Raw genomic sequence first — 16,874 nt, 5'->3', positions numbered from 1 at the left:
ATTAATTTATTTTTAACCGCAAAGCCTTCTTTCAGTATTTGTTTACAGGCAGAATGCTTGTTCTTAATTCTCACATTCCTTTCATTGTCTAATCCTTTTTCCTTCCTTTCCTTAGTAAAACACAAAAGTGCATTATATTCTGGAAAAATCCTATGGCCTCTTCATGGTGCAAAACTAACTTTATTAGTGAGCTCGTGGTGTTATGATTATTTAGTGGCAATAACTTTAATCTTTCTGCTGCTACCCATCATGTTTCATGACTTTTAGACAAGGCGTTCTTTGCCCTTCCCTCCCATGTTGTACGGAAAGATTGCATTTTCTAACAGGGTCCTGTGCTGAACACAAAGCTCATTCTCTAGCTGCAGCCTTTCCTCCCCTCATGACGTGCACCTGCTGTATGAATTATTAGTGCATGTCCACGCTTCCTCATGGAAGAAGACTCAAGCACAGAGCCTGCTGGCAGCTGGGGGTTATGCATGCAGTGGAGCACTTGAAAAACAAGAAGAAAAGCAAAGAGAGGAACAAAGCCTTTGTGCACCCTCGATGGGATGGTTAAGGAGTGCACGCTCTGCACTGCATTCTTCTCCTGCTGGTGTAGGCAGACGCAGCCTGGCTGGTCACAAAGCTGCCTTTGTGGAGCCGGGAGGGGGAGACCGCCATGGGGAATGAATGCCACAGTCTTTGTGGGGAGTTTCAGCCTCCCACGATACAGCTTTCTTATGTTTTCAATTCTTTTGATTTGGAAATCATTGATGATAAAAAGTAAAGGCACTTGCATCCCTCAGGTTCCTTTCTCACCTTTTCTTTTTGGTGATACTTTCTCTGCAAGAAGGCTTAGAATAGCTGTTCTCAGCCAGCTGATGGCATAATGTCAGTGAGAATACCCCATCAGAACACTAGCAGTCAAACGAGTTAAAAAAAAAAAAAAAAAGTGCAATGCAAAGATTACTGTTATGAAATCACCGCAGATATCAAAACTCAAAGAGCTTTGGCAGTCAGAGATGCCAACTCTATGGCAGTCACCTAACCCCTAAAAGAGCCGTGATCAGGTGCCAGGGCTGTGGAAGGCATCAGGTGCCACTGCCGCCGTGAGCACAGCCACAGGCTGTGACCCAGAGCATGGTACTGGTGGCCTGGCCATGGGATGAGTGCAGGGCTCCTCCCAGAGCAGGGCTGCAGCCGGAGCAGCAGCATTCTCCTGCTCCACTTGCATCACAGGAAAGGCAAAAATAAGCTGCTGCTAAGGTGTGAGCCATTTCTGGGTTTTAACAAGAGTACATAGGGCCTTCCAGAAAAGCCTGTGTATTTTATGTTTCCACAGTCTCTTTCTGCAGCAAGGACATTTACTGTAGATTGTTTTTATGATGAGGATCTGTTTCAGCTTGTGTTGGTCTTGCTCAATCAATTCTGATTTGCGTTTCTATAATATAAACAGAATGAACATTTTAAAAAAAAGAGGAGGTGGAAGATGGTAATTCTGTGAGTGTTTATCCAGCATTAAACTTGTTTTCTGCAGCTATGCTTTCTTAACATGAAAAGTAGACTATTGCCAACCTCATGTTGTTAGGGTTTAATTTTATATGTAATGCTTATGTTTGCTAGTATGTTTCACAAATGACCACTATGCACTATTAGCAGCTACTGCACATTCATACATAATGTGAAATTCTTCTTTATTTCTGGTTAAAAATTGTAAGTAACTTATAGGGAAAAAAAAAAATAAATGCAAAATATGTTTTTATTTTTCCTAGGTTCTTTTCAATGTATCAGTCACAATGAAAGGATGTGATACAACTGGGGGAAGAAAATATGCAATACTTAAGCCTATTGGTTTCAATGAAACCACCATTATTAATGTACAGAAAAGCTGTGCCTGTCAGAATGGAGACAACGCAAAGCCCAAGAGAGTGTGGGTTGATGAAACCTTTCCTGATAGCAAACAGCCCCACTGCAGTGACAGCAGTTGCAGCTACAGCAGAGAGACGTTTCCTTCTGAGGAGTGCAGGCAGCACAAGGACCAGCCCATCTGCAGTGGCCAAGGAGATTGCATAGAGGGAAAATGTTTCTGCTACAAGAACAAGCTAGGCAGGGTGTATGGCAAATACTGTCAAATGGATGATTTTTCTTGCCCGTATCACCAGGGAAACTTATGTTCTGGTAAGCTGCAGAATTCAGGTCTGTGCTTTGCTTTTTTTCCTTGTGTTTTGTTTTCTGAAACTTAGATACATTATGCAGCTGAAAACAATGATGTAAGGCTGTCAAGTACAAGAATTGCATGTGCAGAATTAGGAAATATAAATGAGATACTGAGAGAATAAAAGGAGCCATAATGTCTACGTGTAGTTCTGATTTACTGACACCCTAAATCAGTCTTGTCAGAGATACAGTGATACTTGGTTTCTAATCCTGATATATATGGAAACACTTTTTGGAACACCTGCTCCAAGTAGAGGACAGTGAGCAAAACATAAAAAACATAATCAGGGAGAGTAGTTAGAAATCCTCTTTTTTTTCTTTTTTTTTTTTTTTTGCAGCCTACTTTATATTTTCTAAGAAATCATACAAATGAAAATTGTATATGAACTAAGTGAAAAAGAATGCACCTTTAAGTTAATGTTGTTAAGGAAAATAGGTTTTAATCAGTATCATTATCTGTACTGAAATATATTTTTTACCCTCAGAAGTTACAGAAGTTATATTTCAAGTATTTTAAAACATATACTGCTGTTCTGCATCCTTTCATTTCACTCTGTACTGAGTGAGACATTGGCTGATGTGTTGCCAAGCCACTCTTAATGATGTTTGAAAAGTCATGGCAGTCAGGTGAAGTCCCTGGTGACTGGTAAAAAGATGATGTCACACCCATTTTCAAGAGGGTTAGAAAGGACAATCCAGGGAATTACCAACCTGTCAGCCTGACCTCTGTGCTGGGGAAGACCATGGAGCAGATCCTCCTGGAAGCTATGCTACAGCACATGGAGAGCAGGGAGGAGATACGGAACAAGTAGCATGGCTCCACCAAGTCCTGCTTGACCAATGTAGTGGCCTTCTGTGATGGTGTAAATGCATCAGTGAACAAGGGAAAGGCCACAGATGTCGTCTATCTGAACTTCAGTAAGGCTTTTGACACAGTCCCCTATAACATCCTTCCCTCCAAATTGAAAATATATGGATTTGGCAGGTGGGCTGTTCAGTGGAAAAAGAATTCCCAGTTACTCCCCAGAGAGTGGTGGTCAAAGACTCAATGTCCAAGTGGAGATCAGTGACAAGTTGTGTACCTCAGGTGTACAGATGCTCTTTAATATCTTCATCAATTATATTGACTGTGTGATCAAGTGCATTCTCAATGAGTTTGCAGATGACACCAAGCTGTGTGGTGTAGTCAACATGCCCGAGAGATGAGAAACCATCCAGAGAGACCTAGACAAGCTTGAGCAGTGGGCCCAGCTGAACCTCATGAGGTTTGACAAAGCCAAGTCTTGTACCTGGATCTCAGCAACCCCCATTATAGATGCAAGCTAGAGGATAGAGCACTGCCCTGCTGAAAAGGATTTAGTGACACTGTGGATGGCAGCTGGACACAAGCCAGCAATTTGCCCTCGCAGCCCAGAAAGCCAACTGTATCCTGGACTGCATCAAAGGAAGCATGGTCATCAGGTCAAGGGAGGTGATCCTGCCTCTCTGCTCTAGCTCACCTGGAGTACTGCATGTGGAGTCCTCAGTACAGGAGAAACATGAACCTGTTGGAGCATGTCCAGAGGAGGGCCACAAAAATGATCCAAGGGATGGAGCGCCTCCCCTGTAAGAACAAGATGAGAGAGGTGGGGCTGTTCAACCTGGGGAAGAGAAGGCTCCAAGGTGACCTGATAGTGACCTTTCTGTATCAGGAGGGGGGATATAAGAAAGAAGGGGACAGACTCATATCAGGATCTCTTGTGACAAGACAAGGACAAATGGTTTCAACTAAAAGATAGAAGATTTAAACTGGATATATGAAAAAAAGTTTTTTACAATAAGAGTGGTGGAAGACCTGTCCCTGGAAATACTCATGATCAGGCTTGAGGGATCTCTGAGTAACCCGGTCAAGCGGCAGATGTCTTTGTTAATTGCAGAAGATTAGACTGGAGTCCAGTCTTCAAGAGTCACTTGCAACTCAAACAATCGTATGATTTTATGATTCATTCCAATACAGAGAATTGTGGTTCATGTTCTCAATCTTCTTCTCTAACCGCAGCAAAGTTTTTCTTAATCTAAGCAGAACTTCCAAATTTGCAAGTTCCCAAAGTCTGAGATGCAGTGGAAGAGAAAACAGGGAGATCTTTGTCAAAGACATGTTGGAGATTCTCCTATTGATGGAGTCTCCTACCCAAGCAACATGCGACCAGGGCTGTGTATGTGCCCCTTAGTGGGATATTTTACAGCACAGAGCCCAGGCAGAAAAAGGGGCAGCCTATACTTTGGTCACACTGCCTCCCTCCCCCAACCCTTAGGGGATTCCATGTAGTTAGATGGGACTGTCTCTCTGCATCTGCTCTGAAGGTCCCTGGAGCACAAGAAGGGCCACTGCAGTGCATGTGAAGCCTATGTACTGCTGAGGGTATGGCTGAGGAAGTCTCATAAGATTTGCTATAGCTGCAAGCGATAGCTGCAAGGTGTTCTCTGTTTTTATATTTCCTAAACGTGTTTTCTTATGCTGTAAAACTATGGCTAAACATTACCAGTACACCAACTGTACACCTGCCTAAATGTACTGCAATGTGAAAAACGTCTGGATTTTGCCCTAAAGCTCCCACTGATTTGCCTGGAAGATTATAAAGACCACCAGAGGTTCTCTGTACCATTTGAGTACTTGAGAGTGTGCATTTTAAGCTCATATAACACAACTCACTGTTCATAAATATAGCATATTCACCTTGCCTGTTCAGTCATCTGTCCCTTTAAAAGGCTGAAAAACATTGTTGTAATGCATGTTTCTGAAAAGAAAATGAAAAGAACTGGCTTGAACATATGAACTCGATACTCCTTCCTCTCAGAATTTTGCAATTTATTTGAGCTGAATGCTTAATTGCTACAGAGAAGTTTGTTTAGTTTGCTTGAAGACTGTTTTCCTGAAAGTTGTGTAATTTTTAATCTCTGCTGCTTTGATCCAAAGCAACAAGGAAAACTAGTAGAACATTTTAGGACACGATCAAGGTAGCAGCTTTTGCTCAAATTAGCAACGAACAGCAGCCATAAATATGTATCATGGTGATAATTTCAGCCTAATCGTTAACTTAAAAAGCTTATCAGCAGGCCAAGGACTACATTAGCTGTTTGATATAAGGCACCTGCAATACAAATATATGCATATAAAAATTGACTTTCTGTGTTTTATAAAAGCATTTGACTGAAGGTTATCTGATGTTTTAGGTAATGGTGAATGTGAAGCTGGTAAATGTAAATGCTTTGCTGACTGGGAAGGTGACCGCTGCCAGTGTTCATTACAATCAGCAAAGCAGTGCCTGAATTCAAAGGGCCAGATTTGCAGTGGAAGAGGAAATTGTGTATGTGGAAAATGTGAGTGCACTGACCCAAGAAGCTTTGGCCGTTTGTGTGAATACTGCCCTGCTTGTAACAAAGCCTGTGAAGAAAACTGGTAGGTTTCTTGTTCTACACTTCATGTTTAACTCTGTAGTGTTGAAGCAAGGAGAAATATTTCTTCTTGGCTATGTGTACTATGTGCTGTTTTCCTTAGTTGTTTAGATTATAGGAAACTTGAAACATATCCTACTCAAGGCTTCTTTCTGTGTAGTTGGGTTTTCATGCTAACAAAACAGCTGAATGTCCACATCTATGTTCACCAATATTTCTGCTTTGGGAAGTCATAGGTGATATGTGGTATGAGTATAGTTTTTTCATATGTACTAAAGGATTGTTCTTCGTATAAAATCTTCTGAGTGGAGAACAAAGCCTATAGTTTTGGGATTTTAAAAGTGGACAGTAGGTCCTACTCTTGAATGCTACTAAGTCCAGTAATATTTCCTGAATTTCTCTCCGCACACTCTTTGTGCCTCCAATCTGAAGGGAGGAGTGAACAAGAGCAGTACAATGCACTGTCACCATGGTTTTTAAGGTAGAATAAATGAAACCCTGTCCTTGGGCATGGTTCTTCTGGCCCTCCTGTAACGTGACACAAATATCGTTTCACATACCAATTTGTACAGAATGGTGACAGAACAGCCTTTAGTTGGGAAGGGAAATGCATTAGAAACAGAATTGTTGATTATTTGTACTCATTTGAAATATAGCTCTTCTGGTGAATGCACTGGGGAGAAAAATTGTGCTGTATCTGGAAAGGTGACTGCTAAGAGATTCACCAGATAAAATGAAGTTAGCCTTGCTGGCTTAGACTTATTCAATATCACTGTGAAATGTGTGCCTTTAATACAGAGGATGACGTACATTCATTTAAAAGAGTTTAGGCTTTTCTGGTATCACCTGTGATGTCCATCCCCTTGCAAAGCTATAAAGCGAAAATAGTGAGACTGCCATGCTGTCTCCCACCATGCTGATGATCTGTATAAGCTGCCCAGCACTGAGAACTTCTGTGTTTTTTCCTAAGAAAGAATCAAAAAAGTTCTTGACAATCACAGCATGTTTCCCAATGAGAATGATAGATAAGAAAGATTAAGAATGAACGTGAGGCTGTCAGTGGAAGAGGTGGTGGAAGACCCCTGAGGAACACATCTGAGAATGCAAAGCAGGGGCCAGATGAAGGGGGCTTGAAACCAAACAGATGTTTTACTTACTAAGTCTGAGTGGTCAGCCTTGAGAAGTGTCACAGGGATAAAATGCTGAGGAAGGCATCACATTTCAGAAAAAAAATAAATGTCGCAATGTTTTTACTAACAACAGGAAAACATAATACGTCAGCTTGTTGATAGAATCTCTGTGAGGAGAGTGCAGAGAAAGACATAATGTTTTAATTACATTTCTCTTACAGGAATTGTGTTCAGTGCCATCATTCTAACAATGCATCTCAAGCTAAACTTGACCAGTGTAAAACCTCATGTGCTTACCTATTGCATTACGTTGACCAAACTTCAGGTATGTGATATTTTCTACATAATTTTGGTGAAAGTTCAAAATCTGTCCATGTTAATGTTTGAAATCATTACTGTTACAATGTCTTTCAAAAGTGTGTCAGTGTTATTACAGTAAGAAAGAGGGAAAGCAGGAAAAAAGAAATTCCTTCTTGCTTCAGGGAAAGTAAAAGATAAATAGTAACAGGAAATGTTATTGGCAAGCATTGCTAAATAGATTTCCCATTTCCTTGAGAAGTCACATCTAATAATAATGAATCCTGCCCTAGCCATGCTTAAAGAAATATTTATAAAAGTCCATTATGACATTTGCATGTTTTATTACATCGGATATATTTACATTATTTGACATTACCAGAAATGAAGAAGGATGAAATAGAATGCTTACTTCACTGTCAGTAATGTTTAAATACTCCTTGCAAGTACAAAAATGTTGTAGTTTTGAGGACCTTAGAAGAATAAAATACTTTCTTATAACATATCATTGAGCTTAATTAGTTCACACTGCATCAAAAATGGACATAAATGGTTACCTTATGTCATGTCACATTTTTGTATGTTTTTTTCTCTTGAAGATTTTTATGAAAGGAAAAACTAGTTGAGAAAACTTTTCTCGTGACCTTTTTAATTAGAAGAAAACCTACTCAGTGAGAGTGTTGGCCAGTGAGGGCAATACTGCACAAGGAATCAAGAAATCATGTTTTCTTTCATATTTCACCTGTGATCTGTACTGTAATCTCATGAAAATTAAACTGTTCTGGCCCTGAACATCTCTAACAATTCATCTTCTCAATTTCAGCTATAAACTCACTGGTTTGCAGAGAATTCATGGTGGCTAGCACAGCAAAGCCTTACTCCTACTTCTGTAGATTAAAGGGATGATATTTGAACATTTTTCTATGCTTGGTCTTAATCAGAGTTCATGATGTTCTTTGCCTTAAAGGTTTGTGTATGGTAACATGAGCTATTTTCCCTTATTGTTTAGCAGACTTGTGTTACATTTGTGCTGCTATAAGACACAGGGGTAAATGTAAATGTGCTTTAGTGATGTGCTTATTCCGTACATTAGGCTTTACACTTGTGTTTTCCTTTCATTGCAGAATGTTTCTCTGGACGAAGCTACTTTAGAGTGTTTTCCATAATCTTTATAGTTACGTTTCTGATTGGGTTGCTTGTTGTACTTATCATCAGGCAGATAATTCTGCAGGGAAATAGCAATAAAGTTAAATCTTCAGCTGATTACAGAGTCTCTGCGACAAAGAAGGTAATTGATTTCAGAGCCATCGTGTTCAGTAATTTATTTCTTGCACATAAAAGTTAGCTAATTGTTGATAAAAATTGTATCTTCTCCTTCAAGGAAAAGATGTTTTTGCCTACTGTTTGTACAAGAACAGTAACATACAGACGTGACAAACCAGAGGAAATAAATATCGACATCAGCAAGTTGCGATTAAATGAAACTTTCAAGTGTGAATTCTGAAGACAGAGTGTTTCTGCAAATGTCTATTTCCATCATTCTCTACTTTTTAGAAGTTACCACTCTGTCGAATCTCGACTGTTGCTGTTTGTGTCATGCATTTTGTTGGATACTGTAACAACGTGACATGTAAGCATATTCACATAAGGTGACTATGTCTGAAACTATAGCTGCTGTTTTTTTGTGGTTTTTTTTTTTTTTTTTTTTTTTTTTTGTTGTTGTTGTTGTTTTTTTTGAAAGAAAATGTGCGTTACTACTGTTCAGGAACATTAGTGTTGATGTAGCACTTTAATGTATTCTAATTTATTTAGTTCTGGCATAGAATGTAGATACAAACAGATGTGACAAAGCACTGATCTCACTCTACTTGTAGTTAGTACTGATGTGCTCTGTGGGAATGGACAAAAACTGTGACTGAAATATTAACATTGCTGTATATTATAGCAATAGGTGAAACTTTTCAAATGCTCTTAAATAGAGCAAATGGTACTTTTATAGTTCTCTCAGTTGACTAAATTCCACTGATTTGTCTGCTTTAGCCTCTTAGCTTTTCCTCATTGCTTAATAAAAATGACTGGAATAAATGAGTGCTTAGTTACTAGTGTGTGTGTAGGCACACACACATGCACACGCACACTGACAAATATATAAATAATTTTCTTATGTTATGTCACCTAGAGATAATTTATATCTGACTAGGAGTACTTTTTAGCTTTTTTTTGCTTTCTTCAATGTAAAACTTTTATGTGAATATGAAGATATTCAAAAAACTGAGTGGCTATAGAAAATGAGTTCCTCTGTCCACCAGCACCACCTTCACTGCAACCACTGCCCGCTGACTGTGCCTTGGAGTCAGCAGCATCAGCTCCAATCTGATAAACTGCACCAGAGATGTCTTTGGTCTGCTAGCTACATGTCAGTGTTTTGGCAAGTAAGGACTTGTTCCTTTTGTATATCAGGCATAAGTCTGATTTACACACGTGCTCTTTTTTCTTGTAAATTAGTTGACAGGATTTTTTTTTCTCATTTTGTACTTTACCACTTTAATTTTTGTTGCTGCGCATTGAGAAATGTGTCCGGTTCGATGTGACAAAGAATCTGCAGTTTGAGAGAAGCGGAGGAACATAGGAATCATTTTCTCAAGAGAACATATTAACTGACTTCATAAATGTAGGACCAAATTCTGCCTTCGGTAATGGGCAAAATTCTTCTAAACACAGCGGGACCAATATAAGCTCACCTGAAAGCAGAATTTGAACTAGAATTTCTAGCAGAAGCATTTTCTCACCCTTGAAACTGGTTGTAGTGGTAGAGAGCAGGTTATTGCTGTACACTAATGAGAAGAGTCAACCAGCATGCTGGTTTACTTACATTATGTTGCCAAGATCCTGAGAAATTCTAATCAGTGTCTGTGAAATATACACTAACATCTCGGTGGTGGGAAAAAAAAACAACAAAAACTGTCTCATAGGACATTATGCAGTGTGTCATTTTAACAGTTGTAACTATTGGTACTAGATATTGATATGTAATTGCCATAGGTGAGAGTTACAGAAACAAAGCAGGACCGCCTTACATGAAAGTTGGTAGCAATTGGTATACAGTAGTATTTCCTATTCAATATTCTGTAAATTCCCACAGGTGAAAGGAGGGGAGGATGCAGAACAAATAATTATTATGTGAGCGTTCACAATTAATATTTTGGATCATGAAAAAAAAAAAAAAAAAAAAAAGAGTTTTAAACTGGCCTTTTAATTGTTTCTGAAGTAATCCTCAGAGTACTCCCTTAGCTTCCCACCATTCAGGTAAAAGTGTCTCATTTAAAGTGGTTACTTTACACTGACCTTGATTTTACTGATAGCTTCATCCTAATATCTTATCTATACATTCATTCTGACTCAAGAATTACTCTGTAGCATATCAGGAATACCTTGAACTTTCCTTTCCATTTTAAAATGCATTTTCTTTCCATGTAAATTAATAGACTCTGAACCACTGTTTTCAGGGGGATTAAGATAAAAAACCTATTAAGGTTTACTTATTATTGTTCTTGTCACATGGTTTTTGATCAGGCAAAAAAGTCCATGGTTGTCTATTTCACTTAGGAAAACAAAATAAAGAAATAAAACCTCACAGGAGAATACCTACATATAAAGCAAAAGCTATGATTATGCTCTTTAACAAAATGATATAATTTTTCTTAACAGAAAAGATTCATCAAAATGTGTTTCTCCTAACAGCCTGTAAGCCACTTTCTGAAGTGACAGCTATTGTTTTTTTCTCTAGAATTTATTTTTTCACTGTTAGAGGAAGCTAAATTTGGATAGGGGGCAATTGAGCTGGTGTCTGTGGAAGAAAGATATGGTCTGTACCCCCCATCATCCAGAGACATCCTATTGCTGCCACTTTTCTTCTGTAGCACTTTGTTGGCATTGCAGTGTTGCCTGTGCAGGAGTGTGGCCAGTATGTCTTTATCAGACACCTACCTGAGTGTGTGATATGCTCTGCTCAAACACAGCAGGCTTCCAGGGCAAACTCTTAAATTAAAAAAAAAAAAAAAAAAAGAAGAAGAAGAAAGAAAAAGAAAAGAAAAAACAATATTTTATAAAAAGACTTTTTATTTTCTTGCATCTTGCTCATTGCTTTGCTGTATTTTAGAGGGATATAGTGAAAAAAGAATAAGCTGTTGCTAATGTGACAGGTCAAGGCTTTTAGAAGGCCCATGGGGAGCCTACACAGGGCAGGATCCTTGGGAGAAGGCTTTGTTTCTGAGGATGGAATCTATCCATGAGAAACTCTGGCTTAACTCAGTGCTTGTTTCCCTCTGCCTTTGGCCATGTTTTTCAGAAGAGCTGCTGCAGGAGATGAATAGACCAACAAAAGCCTCACTATTTAGGGAGCTGTGTTCCCTCAGCACATGACCTTAAATGAGAAAGCAGCCTGTAATTCACAAGGAATTTCCTCAGCAGTCACAGAAGGACTGTGCTTCCTATAGCACTTAGTATGGGAGATATCACAGAGAAATTAGTTCAGATTAACTTTCAAAGTATTGTGCATCAAAGATGCCTGTAAAAAATACAGGAAAAACATCTAGCCTCAGTGTAGCATGTTTCAAACCTTTGAAATAAAGTGGAATATTTTGAAATATACTAGGCTGCTTGAAAAAAATTGGAAAGAAGGTCAGATGCTTTGACTACATGCCTATACCTAATAGTATGCTTACAGATACTACAGCATTTCATTGCTGATTTGCAGCATTTATTCTAGATTTTCTCCTGAAAACAGAGCATCTTCCTGGCTCTTCAAAGTGGATTTGTACATGTTAAAAATGTCAATTCTAATCCCACATTACTTTTAATTTCATTTTATTAACTATGTAACATTTCAGAAATGGCACATTCATACAACTAAAACACAAGCATCTTCAGATTTGTTTTCCGAGGCTCTGAGAGAGATGAAAAAATGCTGTGCACTGATTTTTTCCAAGCATCATGAGCACGTTAATAGCACCACTACAGATGTGTGTGGGAAAATAGCTGTTTCATCCAGAAAACGTGTGCATGGTATGTGAGAAATTTTCATTGTGACTAGCTGAAATTCCCTTATGTTCACAAGCAATGTTGCAAGTGAACCTTAAAAAGGAAGGACATGTGTGTAGGCATAGTTTACATTTTAGCCACTATAACTAACTGGATTTATTTTTTCCTTTCTATGATGTCATGAAAACCTGCTATGTAAAGTATTTTTCAGACCACAGTGGAAAAAAATATTTTCCCAATCTGATCATACATTTGTTTTCTGCTTAGTGTGCATACTTAAATGCACGTGCGGCATAAACTGTGGGAGTGAATGTGTGAAGCAGCTTCAAGCAACCCTTACTCCCGTGGGTGGTCATAACGCACAGCAATGCCCAGGACAAAAGGATGTAGGGGCCCTATTGCCTTTGCAGTAGGCATCCCAAGCAGACCGCTGTTCCTCATGGTATCTCAAGAGAGATGGCACTCCAGGACCGTATTTTTCCATCTGTCAGGATAGGAGGCCTTGTCAGAGGAGATGGCCACACACTGGTGATGCATGATGTGCAGTCCACAGTCATCAACACTGCGGCCTGTTTGCATCTTTACTCATCAAACACTGCTTGCATACAACCTAGTGAGGTACTGTAAATTTGGGTGCTGCAGCCCTTCTTGAGAGAGAAAGCAGCCTTCCTTCTGTAAAGTCCTTGGGCATCTGTCCATCAGCTTCTCCCCAGCCCCAGGATCTGCATTGCCAGGCCTTCTGTGATGTTTTCAGTACCTAGAAAGGGCAATTCTCATAAGGGTGCTGTGTGACATTTACTCTGCTCTGGATGAACTGTGGTGCCAGTGTTCTTGCTCTCCCTTTGAAATAGAGGTGAAAGATCTATTTGGTAAAAAGGAGTGAAGCAGCGTTAAGAATGACACTACTTTACCATGGTAATCTTGATGCTTACTGATGCACAGATATCTCATGGATATTACACAGAACAGAAATTCATGGAGAGAAAGAAAAGGTTAGACATAGCTAATGTGAATGTTTTTCTATAGTGAGCCAAATCAGTGGGATTTCACTGAGTGCAAGCCAGCTAAGAATGACTGGTCACTCTGAGGAAAAAAAAATAATAATAATAATAAAAAAAAAAAATTATAAAAAACCCCACAAAATTAGTAGATTCTTCAGTTTTAGAAATGTTGCTCTTTGTTGAGTTTTTTGGTTATTAAAAAAATTTTTAAAACATGACTTTTATTTAAAAAACAGCTTCTATTCAAATCTTATTTTCATCATGATACCTGTGTTTGAGTTGTTTGTATTCTGAAGGGCGAGGCGGAAAGATGAAAGATTAATTTAGGAAGGCATTTATTTTAGAAGAATTCACTGTGCTAACATCTTCACTTTTACCTACTACTGCTTCAAAGTGTCTTATTAAGCAATGATGTGACAACTATTAATATTACAGCAGTTTTTAACTTTCTATTTAACATATATTACCTTTTGTAAAAAAAAATTATATACAGATGAATAATGTTTCTCTAGATTTTATGCATAGAGAATGTTAGTAAGGGAAGACGGTTTAATTATATCTGTAACTTCTTACTGTCCATCTTCCATTTTAAATGATACTTTTAAATCACTACTTTTGTTTGTCTGGAAATATTCTGAATATTTTATTATTTAAAATAGTATACTTTTATAGCTGTTTATTAATTTCAGTTGACTACTAACTTCTATTTTGATATTTATTAATGAGTTGACACTGTAGTATATTGAGATGTTTATTTTTCTATCAGAGCTGTAACAACTATGACATAGCATTATTTTAATGCAACATCATTGTACTTGCTCTCTAAAAAAATAAAATCAATATTTAATCTGTATGGAATTTTCATATTTTTAATGCCTAGGATATCTGTGGTAAGTTAAGGAAGAGAGACTCCCTTCTTTTTTAAGAATTGACGTGTTTTCATCAAGGTGTGCAAATAGGTCCACAAAGAGGATACGATTATATTGTTTTTCAAATGCTACAATACACTGTCAGGAGAATTCAAGCTTGATTCTTGATTTTCAGATGTAGCCAAACAGATAAACACACATTCAGGATGGGGACAAGAAAATACTTCCTACAGAAATATAATCTATCTATTAATAGATGGTTACAGTATCCTGCTTTGTTCTGCTTTGGTAGCAGAAGAGCTCATGTTCTGCTTACGGGTCAGTTTCTTGCAGATGCATTGTCTATGCCACTCGTTGCAGACACAAGTTACTTTATGAGGTCTGGTGAAAAGCATCAGTAGATTGGGACACCTCTGTTCTCCTGCAGAGCTGGTAATAGTGTACGCTCTGTGCAACACCATCACATTTCTTGTAGAAATCACTGCTAAACTGATGGGCTTCTCTCACATGAGGAAAGATTTGTGCTCCTAGGAAGATCTAGGTTTTTCTCTGGGGGTAGGAAAGAGGTAGAATCAAATGATGACTGGTATAAACCCAGTCGTTAAGCCATGTAGTGTCCAGGCCTTAACAGTACACTAGAAAAATACAATTAAAAAAAAAAAAAAAAAAAAAAAACTGGGAAAAGATGTACAGAAAACCCAGAAAGAAAAAAGTAATCACAATGGCAGTGTGGGCATCTTTGTTGCTTTTTCTGACAAAGCAAGGAAGGTAAACCCAATTTAAGCCTGATGAGACAGAGGCAGAGGAATTTCCTTTTGCAGAGACAGAAGATACATAAGCATTCACTAACACAGAGAGCAAGCACTTGCAACCACTCCCACAGAGGAAAAACACATTTTCCACAACAGCTCTTTATGGAGGGAATGTTAATGTTGTCAGCACCTCTGAGTTAACATCCTGGATCAGACACACAGTTCAAGCAGCTTGAGGTACAGACACAGGGCTGCTTTTTGCCGCTTGATGTACAACCTCAAAGTCAGTGGTAACATTGATCTTAAATCTCTGACTGGCACTAAGTCTATGTCTACCCTCTATGCTGTGGAATGATGGTAAGTGATCTGTATGAAGCCTTCCATCCTTCCTGTGTCCTGAAATCCTGAAAACGTGCCTATATACCTTAAAATGTCCTGTTATTGGTAGGGTTTTGACAATGGTAGCACCATATTTAGCCAGTTTCCATTTGTGCCCATGAAGTTGTCAATGAGGGCACAGTGGTGCTCTAATTTGACTAATGTAATGCAACTGCTATTTTGTTGCAGATACCATTGACCAGAAAAAGGCTTGCTGCTCAAGCTCTCCAAAGAGGAATGAAACCTAAGTTACAGCCTCTAAAGCCGGAGGAGGAAAGAGATCCTTCTTTCAGCCACTTTTTTGACACCAGTCATGTAGGTGCACACTATTACTGCATGATTCCCATTATGGTGGGTGCAGAATTTGACCTGATATATAGAGAGGATGCAGGGGACAAAAGTTCAGCATGTAAGTTATCTGCTCAGCACAGTAGTTTGGGTGAAGATCTGAATATGCGTGATAACAGCCAGAAGACAATTGTTGGAATAACAAATAAAAGCTTTGTTAACAGGCTGATTTTAACTAGCGAGAAGTTAATCTAAAAAATGGTTGGTTTGTTCTCCTTCCAGGTCTACAACAAAGAGAAGAACTTTGGAAACACACTCCTGCTACCCTGGGCTTGAAACCAAATATTTTAAACGTATTATAATAATATGAATTAAACAGAAAATCTAGTTTTACAGAAACCTGAATGGTCTGGAACTGTGTTTGGGACACAGGTATACTCAGTGCAGTTCATGGGCTTGACGCTTATCTTCTGTTTGGAACTCCTGTGTTCATCCAAATTCCGCCTGTTCTGAATTTACATTACTTAGGCATAGGCTGCAAGTCTGATTTATTAGTTCTAGTGGCCCGACGTTATGATCTTCTGGCCCTTTATTCAAGGAAATAGTGGTGGGTGGCAGAAAGCAACGTTCCTTCTTGCAAATCATTCATCATCTGCTGAGCCCAAGCATAATATGGCCTCTAGCTGTTTTCTTGGCCTTGAACTCAATGATTAATGAAGGACAGTTACTGTTTAATAAGATGATGTGCGTGCAAGCTGATAAAACTAAACGATTAACCAAAAAACATAACATTGCCAAGTGACATCACATTATGCTTATGGAAATCAGGGCACATGATGTACTTCTTCCAGCTTTGCAGCTTGCCAAGTTCCCTTTTTGAGCCCCTAACCAACATTTCATCCTAAGCCTCTGTTTATGCCTCAGCAATCTGGAGAGCCCAGGACCTGTTCCTGACTGAGATTCCTGTGCTCCCAAAACTGCTCACAGTTCCTGTTCTCCCTCACATCCTCTTCTTATTTATCTTTCACCACATCCTTAAGGTATGTGATTTAACTGCAAAGAAAATGAGACAAATCAATGGATAATTTTTTGTGGGATTTTTAGACAAACATTTGCTTTACTCTGCTTTAGACGAAACAGGATTTTTAAAGACTTCTGCAGGTTAATCCTGGTGGTCTCTATAGCTTTTGGTTGTCTTCTTTCCTTCAGTCATTCTGCATTTGTGCCTGGATTCCCGTGCAAAAAAAAAAAAAAAAAAAAAGTCCTTCCCATTTTTCCCTCAAAATTGTGCCATCTGAAATTATGCTTTCCTTGAAAATCAGAGGCACTGAATCAGAAGGCTTCATCAGTGAACAGCTCATTTATCTTCAGAAGAATTTTTTTTTTTTGTCTTCGAGCAGACAGGAGTGAGTCCAAGTCTGTAAAGCAAAGCTGAACAGAACACCTCCCAGCTTTCATATTCCTCTTCTTTCCAGTGTTAAGAAGTCA

At 38.7% G+C, this 16,874-nt stretch overlaps 1 protein-coding gene across 7 annotated transcripts in view; it reads left to right on the top strand.

Annotated features, from left to right (window-relative positions):
- Positions 1–16,536, top strand: part of ITGB8 (integrin subunit beta 8) — a 51,729-nt gene extending 35,193 nt beyond the window's left edge. For 4 of the 7 annotated variants that reach the window (XM_090142696.1, XM_090142698.1, XM_031590077.2 and 1 more), the window contains 5 exons: positions 1,752–2,157; positions 5,410–5,635; positions 6,983–7,086; positions 8,183–8,346; positions 15,288–15,658. In XM_090142696.1, coding sequence (XP_089998822.1) covers positions 1,752–2,157; positions 5,410–5,635; positions 6,983–7,086; positions 8,183–8,346; positions 15,288–15,641 — 1,254 coding nt within the window. In that variant the 3' untranslated portion in view covers positions 15,642–15,658. The other 3 variants (XR_004166468.2, XM_031590078.2, XM_031590079.2) reach the window with 3 other exon arrangements.
- Positions 16,537–16,874: the final 338 nt, after the last annotated feature.

This window comes from Phasianus colchicus, chromosome 6, assembly GCF_987193195.1.
Source record: "Phasianus colchicus chromosome 6, bPhaCol1.hap1.1, whole genome shotgun sequence".
NCBI classification, from domain to species: Eukaryota; Metazoa; Chordata; class Aves; order Galliformes; family Phasianidae; genus Phasianus; species Phasianus colchicus.
The sequence above is the reverse complement of the archived record's forward strand: the minus strand, read 5'-3'. Positions and strand labels throughout refer to the sequence as shown.